Source organism: Garra rufa, chromosome 23 (genome assembly GCF_049309525.1).
Source record: "Garra rufa chromosome 23, GarRuf1.0, whole genome shotgun sequence".
NCBI lineage: Eukaryota > Metazoa > Chordata > Actinopteri > Cypriniformes > Cyprinidae > Garra > Garra rufa.
Window position 1 is genome coordinate 36,774,244 of NC_133383.1, and position 16,653 is coordinate 36,790,896.

General features: G+C 34.8%; 1 protein-coding gene across 1 annotated transcript; it reads left to right on the plus strand.

Annotated features, from left to right (window-relative positions):
• The first annotated feature begins 1,377 nt into the window (after positions 1-1,377).
• LOC141299477 (keratin, type I cytoskeletal 18) lies at positions 1,378-15,979 on the plus strand. The gene is made up of 9 exons (XM_073829835.1): positions 1,378-1,421; positions 4,112-4,509; positions 5,160-5,242; positions 5,323-5,479; positions 8,196-8,360; positions 9,677-9,802; positions 12,464-12,681; positions 12,797-12,825; positions 15,477-15,979. Exons 2-9 carry the CDS (start codon positions 4,117-4,119, stop codon positions 15,590-15,592), a joined length of 1,287 nt encoding a protein of 428 aa, XP_073685936.1. The 5' UTR covers positions 1,378-1,421; positions 4,112-4,116; the 3' UTR covers positions 15,593-15,979.
• Positions 15,980-16,653: the final 674 nt, after the last annotated feature.

Here is a 16,653-nt window from a genome sequence, read left to right on the forward strand (position 1 = left end):
ATTAGAGCTAAATTAGATAAATTAGAGGAATAAATTAGAGCTAAATAAAAAAATATAAAAAAAAAGAATCCAAATGACAAATTTAAATTTCACCCAATTACATTACTAAAACTAAAACAAATTATTTTAACTAAAAAAGAAAGAAAATGTTTAATATAAAAATAAAAGCTAATTCAAAATATTTATAAATGTCAACATTTTCAGTGTAAAAAATGTTGCTCTGTTCCAAAAAAAAAAAAAAAAAAAAAAAACTTTTTCACTTTTCACAGAATATTTGGTGGTAAATTGTACAATTATTAAAAAACCAAAACCATTTATTTTCATTATTTAAATAAAATGCTGAATCAATAAAATTATATATACACACATATATAAACTAAAATAATTATAGAAATATATTATAACAAAAACCTAAATGAACATTATAAATGTTGGCTTGTCAACTAACTGAAACAAAATAAATTTAGGCTGAAGTACTAAGAAGACTGAAACCTAAATAGTAATAAATTAAAGCTAAATATAGGCTAATAGAAAAGCACACAATTACATTACTAAAACTTAAACTAAAATTAAAATCTAAAAATAATTCTAATTCAGAATATTTATAAATGGCAAGATTTCCAGTAAAGAACTTAAATTTTGGTCTATTCCTTACCAAAAAATAAATAAGTAAATAAATAAATAAATAAAAACTTTAAGAAGACTATATAGTGCAAAAGATATATGGACCACTTTTATGATACTTTATAGTGCTTTTAGTGTTATTTTTAACCTTAACAGACCAAGTTCTCAGTTACCATCATTCTTCAAAATACCTTTCATTTGTGTTCGGCAGAAGAAAGAAACTCATACAGGTTTGGAACGACAAAAGAATATGCAAATGATAACACGACAGAATTTACATGTTTGGGTGAACTGTCCCTTTAAACACTCAAATACATCACTGACAAACACATTCAGTCTCTGTGTGAACATAACCCCTTAAATTAGGCCAGGTCTGCATCATTTTTGTTCAGCAGAGCACAGTTTGCAACTAAACTACTGAAAAGATAGGATATCCTTCAGATCTGGTTGAGAGAGAATTGTGGAAGATAAGGATAGTAAACACTGTTCTGGCTCATAGATCTTGTCCTGCAGGCACATAGAGCAGGCTTTGTTTTTTCATTCTCTTTGTTCGTGTTACAGCAGAAACCTGTTGAATATTTCATGCCGTGATCTCCGGTGTCTTGAGTTACACAAGTGTGAACAGCTCCAGTTTGAGAGAGAGGCAGGTGGGCTCCTCCCACAGGTGTTCAGGTGTACTATAAGCCCCGCCCCCTCTGTCCTGAGTGCTATAAGAGGGCACCGTTAGGTACTGACCACAGCTGAACGCTCCACACATCAACCAGCACAGAAGCCGTCCTCCACTGCAAATACCACAGGTATGAGTCTTGTTTAACTTTAAACACTCTTATGCAATAGCTTGACCACATATAAACCAGCCTCTTGTTAACTGGTAAAATCAAATAAAAATACATGTTGTGATTCACATTAAACTTGATACATTTATACTCAGTTATGTAGATTTAAAGTGCAGGGATCATAATGAAGTAACTCTGAATTCCTAATTCTTAGGTTTCTTTTTAATTTATTCAGATGTTTTGTAATGACCAATAACCGGTTTTAAAGATGCTGCACGTCCAGAAACGAATCATATTGTCTTGTCTTGAGTAACTCCAATCGAATTAGACAACACAACAAGCAAAGTCTCCAAGACAACAAGCCTCACATCAGAAGAATGTTAATTGTTTTATGTGCCAACAAGGAGAAACAATGCCGTTTCCATTTCCATATCATGTGATCTTTATCATGCAGTGAAGTTTTGTGCAATGTTTAATGCTTTTAATAATTCACTAAAATCATTTAAAAATGTCCAGTGCTCTCGTTGTAAGTTTCTTGAGCAGTGGTACAGTTTCTTTATATATGAAAGTTCAGGGTCAGTAAAATTGTATTCTTTTTTTCTGAAAGAAATGAATACTTTTATTCACTAAAGATGTGTTAAATTGATCAAAAGTCTATACTGACTTATAGTGTTAGAAAAGATTTCTATTTTAAATAAATGCTGTTCTTCATTTAGAATTTTGAAAAAAGAATCACAAGTTCCAAAAAAAAAAAAAAAAAAAAAAAATGCAGCACATTAGAATGATTTCTAAAGGATCATGTGACACTGAAAACTGAAGTAATTTCACAAATTACAATTTTTTCTGTATTTTTGATCAAGTAAATTCAGCCTTGATGAGCATATAAGAATTCTTTTGAGCAGCATTGTATATATATATATATATATATATATATATATATATATATATATATATATATATATATATATATATATATATTTACTATGATTTTATATATATTAAGCTTACCGATATGTATAAAAAGAAAAGAACATATATATATATATACACACACACACAAAATATACAAAAAAATACAAAAATGTTTTTAAATATCATTTTCATAAATTATATATATATAAATATTTAGATATTTGAAAAAAAAAACTTTAAAGAATGTCGCCGCTGAACACCATTTTTCTACATTTAAACACACTTTCTTAGGAGTTATTTCATAACATTTGTTTTTTATATATGTACCACTGTTCAGAACTGTGTTAGCTAATGTGCTGATTAGCATCTTTGAGTATCTAAAAGTATCTAAAATTGTCACTACCGAAACAGTGATGACCGAAACCTTTGGTGAAGTTTCGGTAGTGACATCCTGTTTTTTTTTTTTTTTTTGGGGTGTTATTCCCTAAAATTTTCACTACCGAACAGTCACTACCAAACATGTTTTGGTAGTGACAAAACTTTAGTACAGTTATGTTATACTAGTGTCTGGTTCAATGTATATTCAAACTAATGAATCCTTATGTTTGAAATCAGTATGATCAACTTTTTGCCTTTTATAAAGAAACATTGGATTCAAAATACAACAATACTCATAAATCACATTTGAAATTGTTAAAATTGTAATTGTTATTGATTTACCTCTGAAAATGTTTACATAAAATAGAAAAATATATATATATTTACAAGGAAGATGTAAGCAAAATCTTAATAGGTCAATATAACCCTTCTTATTAAATTATATATTACTGTGTTTCGGTAGTGACTAATTTGGGGAGAGGACAAATATTCCAAAACATTCTGAAAATACAATACGAGAAATAACTGCACAAGTACTAGAAATGTGTACCTTGGGTATATGATTTGCATACATACAAAATTTGTGGAAATGGCCCATATATGAAATGCAATACATTTGGGGGCTTGCACAATATTACCGATCCTAAAAAAGTAAAAACAATCCTTATTTTTATTATATACAGTATAACGAAAAATAGTGAGATTCACCCCTGACATTCATCCCTGTCAGAGCTGGAATTCTGGTCCCAGATCGGCATAAAGACTCCTTCAGCCCAGAGCTCTTTAACAGCAGCAGGCTGTCAGACGGTTATCACTTTATGGCAGGAGATAAATAGATTAGGAAGGTGTGAACCATCTCTTCTAAGCCGACCAGAGTTGAGAAGTCATTTTTTACAGCGTTTGGACATTTACTTCTAGCTGTAAAATCCAACATGGGGAAGCAATGTAAAATTCTTGGCTTGAAAAGCTTCTTTTAAAAAGTCAGTTTGTATAGATAACATTCTAAGCTGGATGAATTAAGGTTAGGTGAAGATGTGTGATGTTCATCTACACTGAATATGATTTTCTTTGCACATCGTTGTTACTACAGTAAATACTAGATCTGCACTAGGAAGTTTATGGAAGTTTATGGAAGTTTTACTTTTATTTTTATTCTTATTGTAAAAGTAATTACATGACTGTTGCATACTTTATATGTAAGCATATCTTTAAATGTAACACTATTGCACAATGTAGGCCAGAGGTCTCCAAACTTGGTTCTGGAAGGCCAGTGTCCTCCAGAGTTTAGCTCCAACCCTAACTGAACACACCTGAACCAGCTCCAGAACCGAGTTTGGAGACCCAAGTCCGATGATTTTTAAAACAAGATTATTTAACCTTTGATTGTAGTCTTGCTAAAGCACATCTCCGTCTGTCCATAGAGGTCATGTCGTCCAGTCTGTCAGTACGGAGTTTCTCTCTGGGCCGGCAGCCCTCTTTCTCCAGCATGTCTCTGAGGGAAAGTGGACGTGCCCGATCCAAAGCCGCCGTCTCCTTTGCTGCCTCCAAGCCCCTGTCTCGCTCTGCCTCCATGAGCATGTCGGATCTGAACGGCCTGGGCAACCTGTCCCTCAACGGCCTTCACGGCAACAGCACCAATGAGAAAGAGGCCATGCAAAGCCTCAACAGCCGACTCGCCAGCTACCTAGACAAGGTCCGCACTCTGGAGAAGTCCAACGCCGACCTGGAGCTGAGAATCAAACAACTGATGCTGGAGCGTGTGCCGAAAGGCCACGATATTGATTCCATGATGGCCCAAGCCCATGCCATAGAACAGGAAGTATGTGGACAATGCCCTTAAGGGCTTTTGAACTTCATGAAAACAAAAGATTGAAAGTCTGCTTAGCAATGTTTTTGATCATTAGCCAAACCAGAAACACTAGTTAAATAATTACCTACCTTCAGACTATATAGTTACCTTTTAACAAGGAAGGAAAGTACCAAATCTGAATAAATTGCTTTGCAAAAGGGGTTGAAACTCTAGGCCCAATGGTACTAGGTTTAACCACCAGATAGTGTGCACCATGAAGTGATGAGTTAAGTTTCCATCACCACTGTGTCCTTTGAGAAAAGCAACATAATCCCAGGTTGCCCCATAGGTAACCTCAATGACAAGGGTGTCAAATCCTGCTCCTGGAGGAGCACCTTTCCACTTTCTCAGTTTGGCTTCAACACACCTGCCCGAAAGTTAAAGTGATCCTGAAGTTCTTGATTAGCTACTTCAGGTGCGTTTAATTAGGATTGGAGACAAACTCTCTATGAAGGTGTTCTTCCAGAAGCAGGACTGGTTGTAAACGTGCCATTCATAATGATATATTGAATAATTAATTACACTCCCGCTATGATTATTGGCACCATTGATCATGGTTTCAATGTGTTCAAGATGAAGGCATTATCTGCACCTTCATCTTCATGTTCTGTACCTTGCAGGTAAGGAAGAAGACACTGGAGAATGCTCGGATCATGCTTGAGATTGATAACGCCAAACTGGCTGCAGATGATTTCAGAATCAAGTGAGTGAATGACTTTCTGCACTTCATGAAACATCTTTAGAATGAACTTTAGGAGGCATTGACTTGATGTGTTCTTGTAGATGGGAGACGGAGAGTGCGATGTGTCATTCGGTGGAGCGGGACTGTGTGGCCCTGAAGAAAGCCAAGTCAGACCATGACCAGATCATCGCCACACTCCGTGGTGACCTGGACAGCCTGAAAGAGGAGCTTTACTTCCTGAGGAAGAATCATGAGGAGGTAAGATCTCCACCTGGAGATGACGAACGCGGAACTGTTGCTCCTCATTTTGCATTCCCTTTGGTTAAAAAGTAGCATTTATGTTTACATTAAGAATAGGACATTAGCCAGTCCAAAGTTCAGTGGTTTTTCATTCCATTCAACTTTGTTGATGCAATCCTTCTTTTGTGCATACGTTCATGGAGGAACTGATGGTACAATTGCTTCCATTGTAGTTACAAGAAACTTGAAGTCAAATTTTTGTTTTTTTGGCTTTTAGTATTAATATGTTTGCCTTAAGATTATCTGTAAGCTAGTGTGCTCTAAAACAATGACAAAATTCGCATTTAGAAGATTTAAGTATCAAAACGTACAGTCCCTAACGTCTGCCAATATGGATGAATAAAAATGTCTGGCCAATCAATTGCTCTCTAGAATCCGAAGATTCCACCCCCTATACTTTAAATAGACGCTAAAACTGCAGCTGAAATTGGTCATTTGTTCACAGAATTTGTTTTTTCTGTATGGTGAATGTTATGTAGTGCACTATATAGGGGATAGGGAACAGTTAAAATTACGTCAACGCATAGAATAACACTGCGTGTTTCAAAGCTCTTCAGTGTACCTCTAACATAGATGGAATCTTTCCATTTTGCAAAAGGTTTGTTAAAGTGGAAAAAGAGTTTAGATTTTTAGATTTTTAAAGGGTTAGTTCACCCATAAGCCCATTATTTACTCATTCTCAAGGCATCCTAGGTGTATATGACTTCCTTCTTTTAGACAAATCCAATCAGAGTTATATAAAATATTATCCTGGCATTTCCAAGAATTGCATGGACGGGTGTTTCTCTTCATCAGTCCAAAACAAGTCCAATAAAGTGTATCCATCCATAATTTAAAACGTAATAATCACTTTAATCTAGCTTGCGGCAACTGGTCGTACACGGAAGCCCTTCCAAGCAGATGACGTTAGACGTTGCTGTTGCGTATGAGCCAGTGAATCTCACACAAACCAATGTTTGTTTACAGGACCAAAGGAAGCAAAGTTTCTTTACTTTAGCAAAGGAAAGTCAGTCGAAATCCTCCGACATTTTTTCTTTACAAATCCTCGTTTTGTACATCTAATTTGTGACCAGTTGGTGTAAGCTAGATTAAAGTGATTATTACGTTTTAAATTAGGATATTTTTCTTACAAAAATGCATAAATTTGCAAGAGGAGGCCTTTATTTTCTCCCTGGAGCCGTGTGAGGCACTTTTTTTTTATTATGAATGGATGCACTTTATTGGACTAGTTTTAGACTGAGGAAGAGAAACACCTGTCCATGCAATCCTAAAGCTAGGAAATGCCAGGATAATTTTTTATATAGCTCCAATTGGATTTGTCTGAAAAAGGAAATCATATACACCTAGGATGCCTGGAGGGTGAGTAAATAATGGGCTAATTTTCATTTTTGGGTGAACTAAGAAAAACATTGTTCTTCTAAGTACTGTTGACTGAAAGTTTCTTCGGAGAACCAAAAAGGTTTCTGCCGGGATGCCCAAACTCAGTCCTGGAGGGCCAGTGTCCTGCAGAGTATAGCTTTAACTTGGCTCAACACACCTGCTGGGAAGTGTCTAGTATGCCTAGTAAGAGCTTGATTAGCTGGTTCAGGTGTGTCTAATTGGGGTTGGAACTAAACTCTACAGGACAGCGGCCCACCAGGACCAAGTTTGGGCACCCCTGTTCTATGGAATCACTACGATACCCCCTTTTGTAAACTTTATTTTGTAAAGTGTACCTCTGTGACAGACTTGTCAAACCCTTGAAGACTCTCAAGCGGTGACCTCTGCTGTCCATGCTGGAGTCATTTGTAACTCAATCCGTGCGGTTCTTTTGTCTCATGAAATCTAAGATGTGCCTCACAGCTAACCTTCTGGCACTGAGTCAAGTGCTGATTGTCATTTTTAGGCCAGAAGCTTGCTTTACCCAAGTAAGCAATGGTGCGTATTCTTGGCCAACAATTCCAAGTGCAAAGAAGCAGTACAAATACTTTAATTCTTGTGTTCATTTGAAACAAACAAGTCCTGGTACTCGAGAAGGTGATAGTTACTATTAAAAGTCCTTGCCGTTGAACCAAATTAAGGTATTCGGCTTATTTAACAAACGTGATCTACCTTGCTTAGCAAGATTCTCTTTAAAAAAGCAAATCTGCAATAATAGCTGATGAGGCCAGTACTGAGAATGCAATGGATAATTATGTTTGTTGTACTTGCATAAATTGCTTGTAACTGGTTTATTGATGAACCACAAACCAAAAATACTCTGGAAGTACAGTACTGTTCTCATAGTTTCTCACGCATAGACTCTGGGTATATTTGGAAAGTAGGGTGTGGTGTCATGGTTGTAGAATATTCAAAATATATCTGCCATGTTTGCCTGTTTTTGCGTGAGGCATATACTCCCCTTGTGAGCAACATGAGATCAACACTATGAAATATTCATTGAGAAGAACTTAATAATGAAGTAACTTCCACCTACCTTGTGCCACCACGTGGTATCAAATTCCCAACATTCGCTCCGCAGTCTCAAATCACCACACAAACCACACCCCGATGTTCAAACACAAAATACACGCACATTAAACCTATCCAAACATGTTAGATATCTCATTAGTCAAAGACTAACAGTTTTTGTTAATTCCACAGAAAGTTACCAGACAATTTGTTTAGTATAGTGTAACATCCTTCTCTCCCACAGGAAATAGATAGCCTGAGGTCCCGGGTCGCTCAGGAGGAAGTCAGTGTGGAGGTGGATGCAGCCCGTGGGCCAGAGCTGGGATCGGTTCTCTTTGACCTCAGGTCTCAGTATGAAGGCATTGTCCATAAGAACAAGGAGGAAGCTGAGAACTGGTACCGTAAAAAGGTTGGTGTTCCCAGAGGATCAGGGTCAGAACTAGTAGCATGGCTGCCAGCTCCCATTAAGAGTTTCCTAGACCCATATCACATTTCACTGATCAAAACACCTTGGTACAACCATGTTATGACGCATTAACATTTAACAACACCTTGTACTATGGTATCAACATGTTTTCTTATATTAAACTACAATATTATCATGGTTTATTTTTGACACAGAACCACGATAATGCCATGGTATTTTTGTTTATATGGATACACTTTACTATCATGGTAGTACTAGAACTATGTTAGTACTATGGTATTTTGGTAAGTGAAATCATTGTTACATACGGTATTTCAAAAACATGATACTCCAAGGTACTTCAAAATATTTTTAAAACAGAACCATGGTAATACCATGGTATTTTTGGCATTGAACTCATGGAAGTATGGCAGTACTATTGTATTTTTGGTAAGTGAGACAAAAATAATGTGGATTTTTTTTAAATATATTTAATATTTGAATATTGAACCATATTGATATCATGGTATTTTTGTAAGCTAAAACATGGTATATGTTAGATTACGGTACTTTTTGGACATGACATGCACATGGAAAACATACCTTAATATTTTTTTTAATCCAAAGTATTTACATGGTACTCCAAGGTACTTCAAAAAAGAACCATGGTAATACCATGGTAGTTTTTGATAATTTAACACATGGAATTTACATAAGGTACTTAAAACATAAAATGGTATTACTATGTTTTTTGTAATGTGGAACCACCATCAACCACGATACAGTATGGAATCATCTTTTTTTCATATTAAACCACAATGTTATCATGGTTTGTGAACCATAGTGATACCATGGTATTTTTGTAAGCTAAATAATTGTATATGTCACTCTAAGGTACTTTTTTTAGACATGAAAGTATTTAAATGGTATGTACTTTAAAATATTTTTGACACAGAACCATGGTAACGTCATGGTATTGTTGTATGGAATTTACATAAGGTACTTCAAAAATAAAATGGTATTACCATGTTTTTTGTAATATGGAACCACAATCTGCTATAGCTAAATGATGGTATTTACATGTTATTACCATGTTTTTTGAACGTGAAAACCATACCATAGTATTTTTTTGTATATAAAACCAAGATATATCCATGATACTCCAGGTATACTTTTGGACATGACTGACACGTCATCAAATAAGACTTTATGTTGCAGTTCATCAGACCTTTTAACAGAATCTATTACTTTCTTCTGTTGCATAGTGGTCTTGCATGCAGAACACTTTTGTAACCCATCCACTGTATGTGTGTGTATAGTTGGAGACGGTGCAGACGCAGGTGCGTGAGAGTAATGAAGCTCTGAGAGGAGCTCAGAGTGAACTGACCGAGAGACAACGCTTTCTCCAGACCCTGGAAGTGGAACTAGAGAGCCTTCACAAACAGGTCAGAACCAGGCAGGAGGAACCTTTTAAGCACCATTTCTGTTCCCTGAGTGAACTTCTAGAGCCGTGGCCAATGCAGATACAGTTACCGCTCAGCACTGGAAAGTAAAACCCTGCCCTTTATGTCGAGGTTATTTGAATGACCCAGGCCATAAACGCTCCATCGCATGCCTTTACTTACTTTCACAAGTCAAATGTGAGCGTCAAGAAACACAGACACAGTTTGTTGTTGGATTATATCGTGAAAAAGGGGTCAGTAGAAACTGTACTCAAAGTAACACACATGTAATAGATCTCCAAAGAGGAACTTTTCCATCAGAACACTCACTTAGAAACAGGTTTGTTTGTTTTTATGACCTTTGAGTCTTATGCCAGTCCAAGATCACTCCCAGAATCTCAGATGTAGTTACTATAAACAGGTCACCCTTGTGTAAATAAGCCAAGACGTAAGTGCACATAGGGGGCTGTTCTTTAGTAGTTTCTCTGCTGGTGCAATTATTTTGAGGGTGCAAGTAGGTACACAGAGGCAACTAGTAATTAAAATTCAAGTTGTTCCAAACTTGAGTGACTTTATTTCGTCCACAAAAGGACAAAGAATGTTCACGCTGTTCTTTCCTATACAATGAAAGAATACATGCAGGAATAGTAGTCTGTAAGTGTTTGTATAAAACTTTTCTACCTTATCAGCATGTGTGCAGTAGCCAATAAAGCCTCATTGTCCTGACGGTTCACCTTATCAACACTGGTGGTTGGCAGTTTAAATATGATTACATGCAAAATAAATAGGATCGACTCATATACTGATGGAATAGTTTCATTTACATAATTATTCACTAAACACACACAGACAGACCCACATACCCACATTTACAGGTATTTTTTTGCAATGCAACTCTTTACATTATACTCTTTACACTCCTTTTTAAAACATGCAAAAAATGTGTGTGACCAAAAAGGAATTAGGTTTTAAAAGTTTTTAAATTTTATATACTTTATTGTTATTTGGACTTAATTTTTTATTTAAAGGCTTTTGAGGGTTTTATTGATAATAAAGGGAGAAGTGGAGAAGAAGAGGGAGAAGTAAAATTATATATAAACTCACAATTCTGACTTTTTTCTCAGAATTGTTTGATATAAACTTACGATTGTGAGAAATAAAATCAGAATTGCAAGATATAAACTCACAATTCTGACTTTTTTTCTCACATTTGCGAGTTTATATCTTGCAATTCTTACTTTTTAAAAAAAAAATTCTGACTTTTTTTATAAATATAATATATAATATAATATAAATCTGCAAATGCAAGATATAAAGTTAGAATTGTGATATTAACCCGCAATTTTGAGTTTATATCTTGCAATTCAGACTTTTTTAATGCAATTTCTGACTTTTTTCCTCAGAATTGTGTTATATAAATTTGCAATTGCAAGTTATAAAGTCAGAGTTGAAAGATATAAATTTACAATTCTTACTTTTTTTCTCAGAATTGCATGATATAAACTCGTAATAACGAGTTATAAACTCAGAATTATGACTTTTTTTTTCCCTCCGAATTGTGATATAAACTCAATTGCGAGAATAAAGTCAGAATGGCAAGATAAAAACACACAGTTCTGACTTTTTTCTCATATTTGTGAGGTTATATCTCGCAATTCTTAGTTTTTTTGAAACAATTCAGACTTTTTTTCTCAGAATTGTGATATATGAATTTGCAAATGCGAGATATAAAGTTAGAATTGTGATATTAACTCACAGTTCTACCATTTATCTCAGAATACTGTGATATAAAGAAATAAAGTCAGAATAGTGAGATTAAAATGTGCAATGCTGACTTTTTCCCTGCAATTTTGAGTTTATATCTTGCAATTCTGACTTTTTTCATGCAATTTCTTGCTTTTTTCTCAGAATTGCATGATATAAACACGTAATTGTGAGTTATAAAGTCAGAATTGTGATAAATAAACTCACAATTATGACTTTTTTTCTCTCTGAATTGTGATAACTCAATTGTGAGAAATAAAGTCAGAATAGCAATTCTGACTTTTTTCACAATTGCGAGTTTTATCTCTCAATTCTTACTTTTTTTCTAGCAATTGCAAGTTCGTATCTTGTAATTCTTAATTCTGACTTTTTTCTTAATTGTATCTTGCAATTCTGACTTTTTTCATGCATTTATGACTTTTTTTTCAGAATTGTGATACATAAACTTGCAATTGTGAGTTGTAAAGTCCAGTTTTGAGGGGAAAAAAGACTGATATGTTCTCAGAAATGCAAGTTGATATCTCACAATTCTGACATAATAACTCAGAATTGCAAGTTTATTTTGCAAAATTGTGAGTTTATGTCTCACAATTGCTATTTCACCCAATTCTGACTTAATTTCTTAGAATTGCAAGTTTATATCTCACAAAATTAGAGAAAAAGTCAGAACTGTGAGTTTGTATCACGCAAATGCGAGAAAAAGAAAAAAAATACCTTTAAAAAATTTTTTTATTCAGTGGCAGAAACAGGCTTTCATAATATTAGCTCATGTTTTTAAACCTAGAATTTAGATACAATTAGATAGAAAAATGGTCCCTTAATGGAAAAGTTCATTTCTGACCCTGGCGCTTACCGAGTTATGGCTTTGGCTAACAAATTCCCATTCAACCCTTCTCACAGGTGGCGGCTCTGGAGGGTAACCTGGCTGAGACAGGACAGAAGTATACCATTGAGATGGAGCGTCTGCAGGCTACCCTGGCCCAGCTGGAGGAAAACCTGTCGCAGCTGCGCCTGGACATGCAGCGCAACAAGACGGACTACGAGCAGCTCCTGCGCATCAAGCAGAACCTGGAGATGGAGATCGCAACCTACAGGAGACTGCTGGAGGGAGAGGAAACGTGAGTGCAAGAGATTCAATGAAAACTGTCATTATTCACTCACCATAACCATTGGTGTCTGGGATTTTTGCAGCTTAATGATTGTTTTGATACTTACATCAGGTTTATTTCACAGGGTTAAAGAGGCTCCTCCACCCCCCAAGAGTGAGTATTGACTCATACAGAACATGTCACATGCCATATTCAGCAAACACTAGAACAAATATGCACAAACTGATCTTACAAGTTATAGTCAAATAACATTGAAAAAGAATTTGCATAACTCTAATAAATATCGCATGAATTAATTAAAATTTTGGATAAAAACTCCACCACTCATGCAAGTTTGACAATCAAGGTAACAGGGTTGACAGATTTACGGTTTAAATGGATAATACTAGACTTGTGCAACAAGCCATGAAACTACAAAGTGCTTTGTAGAAATAAAAATTCAGTGGTGAAATTTCTACAATTCAACATCACTTATTAGTTGCTTACTATATAAAAAATCAAGGTAACAGGGTTGGCAGCTTTGTGGTTTAAATGAATAATACTAGGCTTGTGCAACAAGCCATGAAACTACAAAGTGCTTTTTAGAAAAAAAAATTCAGTAGTGAAATTTCTACAATTCAACATCACTTATTAGTTGCTTACTATATAAAAAATCAAGGTAACAGGGTTGGTAGCTTTGGTTTAAATGAATAATACTAGGCTTGTGCAACAAGCCATGAAACTACAAAGTGCTTTTTAGAAGAAAAAAAAATTCAGTAGTGAAATTTCTACAATTCAACATCACGTATTAGTTGCTTCCTACAGAAAATCGAGGTAACAGGGTTGACAGCTTTACAGTTAAAATAGATAATACTAGGCTTGTGCAACAAGCCAATAATCTGCGAAGTGCTTTTTAGAAATAAAAATTCAGTGGTGAAATTTCTACAATTCAACATCACTTATTAGTTCCTTACTATAGAAAATCAAGTTAACAGGGTTGACAGCTTTACAGTTTAAATGGATAATACTAGGCTTGTGCAATAAGCCATGAGACTACAAAGTGCTTTTTAGAAAGAAAAATTCAATGGTGAAATTTCTACAATTCAACATGGCTTATTAGTTGATTACTATAGAGAATCAAAATAACAGGGATGACAGCTTTATGGTTTAAAAGGATAATACTAGGCTTGTGCAACAAGCCATGAGACTACAAGGTGCTTTTTAGAAGAAGAAAAAAATCAATGGTGAAATTTCTACAATTCAACATCACTTATTAGTTGCTTACTATAAAAAAAAATCAAGGTAACAGGGTTGGCAGCTTTGTGGTTTAAATGAATAATACTAGGCTTGTGCAACAAGCCATGAAACTACAAAGTGCTTTTTAGAAAAAAAAATCAGTAGTGAAATTTCTACAATTCAACATGGCTTATTAGTTGATTACTATAGAGAATCAAAATAACAGGGATGACAGCTTTATGGTTTAAAAGGATAATACTAGGCTTGTGCAACAAGCCATGAGACTACAAGGTGCTTTTTAGAAGAAGAAAAAAATCAATGGTGAAATTTCTACAATTCAACATCACTTATTAGTTGCTTACTATAGAACATCAAGGTAACAGGGTTGACAGCTTTACAGTTTAAATGGATAATACTAGGCTTGTGCAACAAGCCATGAGACTACAAGGTGCTTTTTAGAAAAAAAGTGGTGAAATTTCTACAATTCAACATCACTTATTAGTTGCTTACTAAAGAACATCAAGGTAACAGGGTTGACAGCTTTACAGTTTAAATGGATAATTCTAGGCTTGTGCAACAAGCCATGAGACTACAAGGTGCTTTTTAGAAAAAAAGTGGTGAAATTTCTACAATTCAACATCACTTATTAGTTGCTTACTATAGAACATCAAGGTAACAGGGTTGACAGCTTTACAGTTTAAATGGATAATACTAGCCTTGTGCAACAAGCCAATAATCTACAAACTGCTTTTTAGAAAAAAAAAACAGTGGTAAAATTTCTACAATTTAACATCACTTATTAGTTGCTTACTATGGAAAATCAAGTTAACAGGGTTGACAGCTTTACAGTTTAAATGGATAATACTAGGCTTGTGCAACAAGCCAGGAAGCTACATAGTGCTTTTTAGAAGAAAAAGAATTCAGTGGTGAAATTTGTCTTTTTAAATGTCATTATTATAAAGAATTTTTGATTTATGGAATAATGTGTCACTTTAAGAGGGGAAAAATTATGATAACAGGGTTGATGGCATAACCTCAGCAATATTTAATAATAAATTGTCAAAAACAATTTCATTTAAAAATGTAATGCATCCTTGCTGAATAAGTGTTGAAAAAAATCTAATCTTAGTAACTCCTAACTTTTAAAGTTGTGTATGTTTTCATGAAAATGTGCATACTTGCTAATAAAGCAAAAAAATTAACTAAAGCGGCAAGAAAGTTAGAAAAAAAGCTTATAATAACAACTAAAAGTTTGCGTCATCTTTTGTTCAAGTCATTTTTTAAACATTTATAATGTGTGAGGGACTAAAATGTCTCCTGCTCTTTACAGTATGATAGAGATTTTGATGCTTAAGTATATTTGAAGCTGGCTTGAACTGTTGGGTAAACATTCATCAGAAATCCGTCTGTGGCATTGGAATGTCCTAGGAGTGCGCTTGCCCTCTCACCTGAGCTCCACACATTAAACAGAGGCAGCTCTCATAACAGAGCCGTCCACAGCTACACAGAGCCTACAGTTTGGTGTCTGTGTGTCTGAAAGGAATCTGACATATCGCCACATCGCTCTCTCTCTGTCTTTTTCTCCACAGAGGAGCCTGACGTTCGTACCCGTAAGATAGTGAAGGTGGTAACGCAAACCATGATCAATGGCAAAGTGGTGGACGAATCCAGCGAAGTTGAACAGATTGAAGAGACAAAGAAGTAAAACAAGAACAAGACTGTCTGTGTGATTCTCTGTATAAAAGCTTCTATTGTCCATTTAGGAGCCACATTACCTTGGGCCCCCACAGGGCCCCTGAGTTTTGTTTCATTCCCAGTCTTTCAAAGAGATCGTCTTTCCTTTCTCAAGCAACAGAAGAGCTGAAATTACTAGGAAAGCCATCAGATTTAGAGCTGAAACTGAAGAAGACACAAGTGCTCCTGTTATTGCTTTTAGGGACTTATCAGACCAAAACTCTTTAATCTTTCTGCATGCAATATTTATTTCTAAATAGTGTAGTGTGAGGAAGAATTTATTTACTTCAGAGTTTGCTTACCTGTTGTTTCTTTCACTTTTTATCTATAATAAAAATATTACATTTACAAACTGCAATTTTTGTGATCATTTTTGACTTTTTATTTAAAGTATACTACACAAATCTTCAGAAGTTACAAAAGATACTTACATGTTCGCCTGAAGACATAATAAGTTAAATTTACCCTGATCTTCAAGTTCAAAAAGTTAGGCTCTTCAGGCATCATATTTCCTTTTGGAGCATCAGTGGGGATTTGAATCTTCTGTAATAGTTGCATGAGTCCCTTAGTTGTCCTCAGTGTGAAAACATGGATCTCAAAATCATACAGTCATTGTTGGAAAGAGTTCAAATGCACAGTATTAAGAATCAAGTGTATGTAAACTTTTGAACAGGTTCATTAAAAAAAAAAAAAAAAAAAAAAAATATATATATATATATATATACATATAATTTTCTCTGGTGAACTTTATGTAAATGTCTTTTATGTGACACATCTTATTCAGGTCAGTACTAAATAAAAAATAACATACAAAACATAAACATCAAGAAAAAAATCAAGAATATTGAGACAAGTACTGATAGGTGATGACACTAGAAAATACCTTTGATGTTCTGTAACAACACCTGCGTGTTTCTAGGTATTTTATTTTGCAAACCAAAGTCACTTTTGAATTACATGATTTGAATGTAAAACATGTAAATCAAGTTGTTGGTTCACAGCAGGACAACAAAGCTTTCCATTTATTAAAGT

Coding starts and splice junctions, on each gene's coding strand:
- LOC141299477 (XM_073829835.1), top strand. CDS start 4,117: ATGTCGTCCAGTCTGTCAGTACGGAGTTTCTCTCTGGGCCGGCAGCCC. Junction 5,480..8,195: donor TGAGGAAGAATCATGAGGAG/GTAAGATCTCCA, acceptor TCTCTCCCACAG/GAAATAGATAGCCTGAGGTC. Junction 12,682..12,796: donor CTGCTGGAGGGAGAGGAAAC/GTGAGTGCAAGA, acceptor TTTATTTCACAG/GGTTAAAGAGGCTCCTCCAC.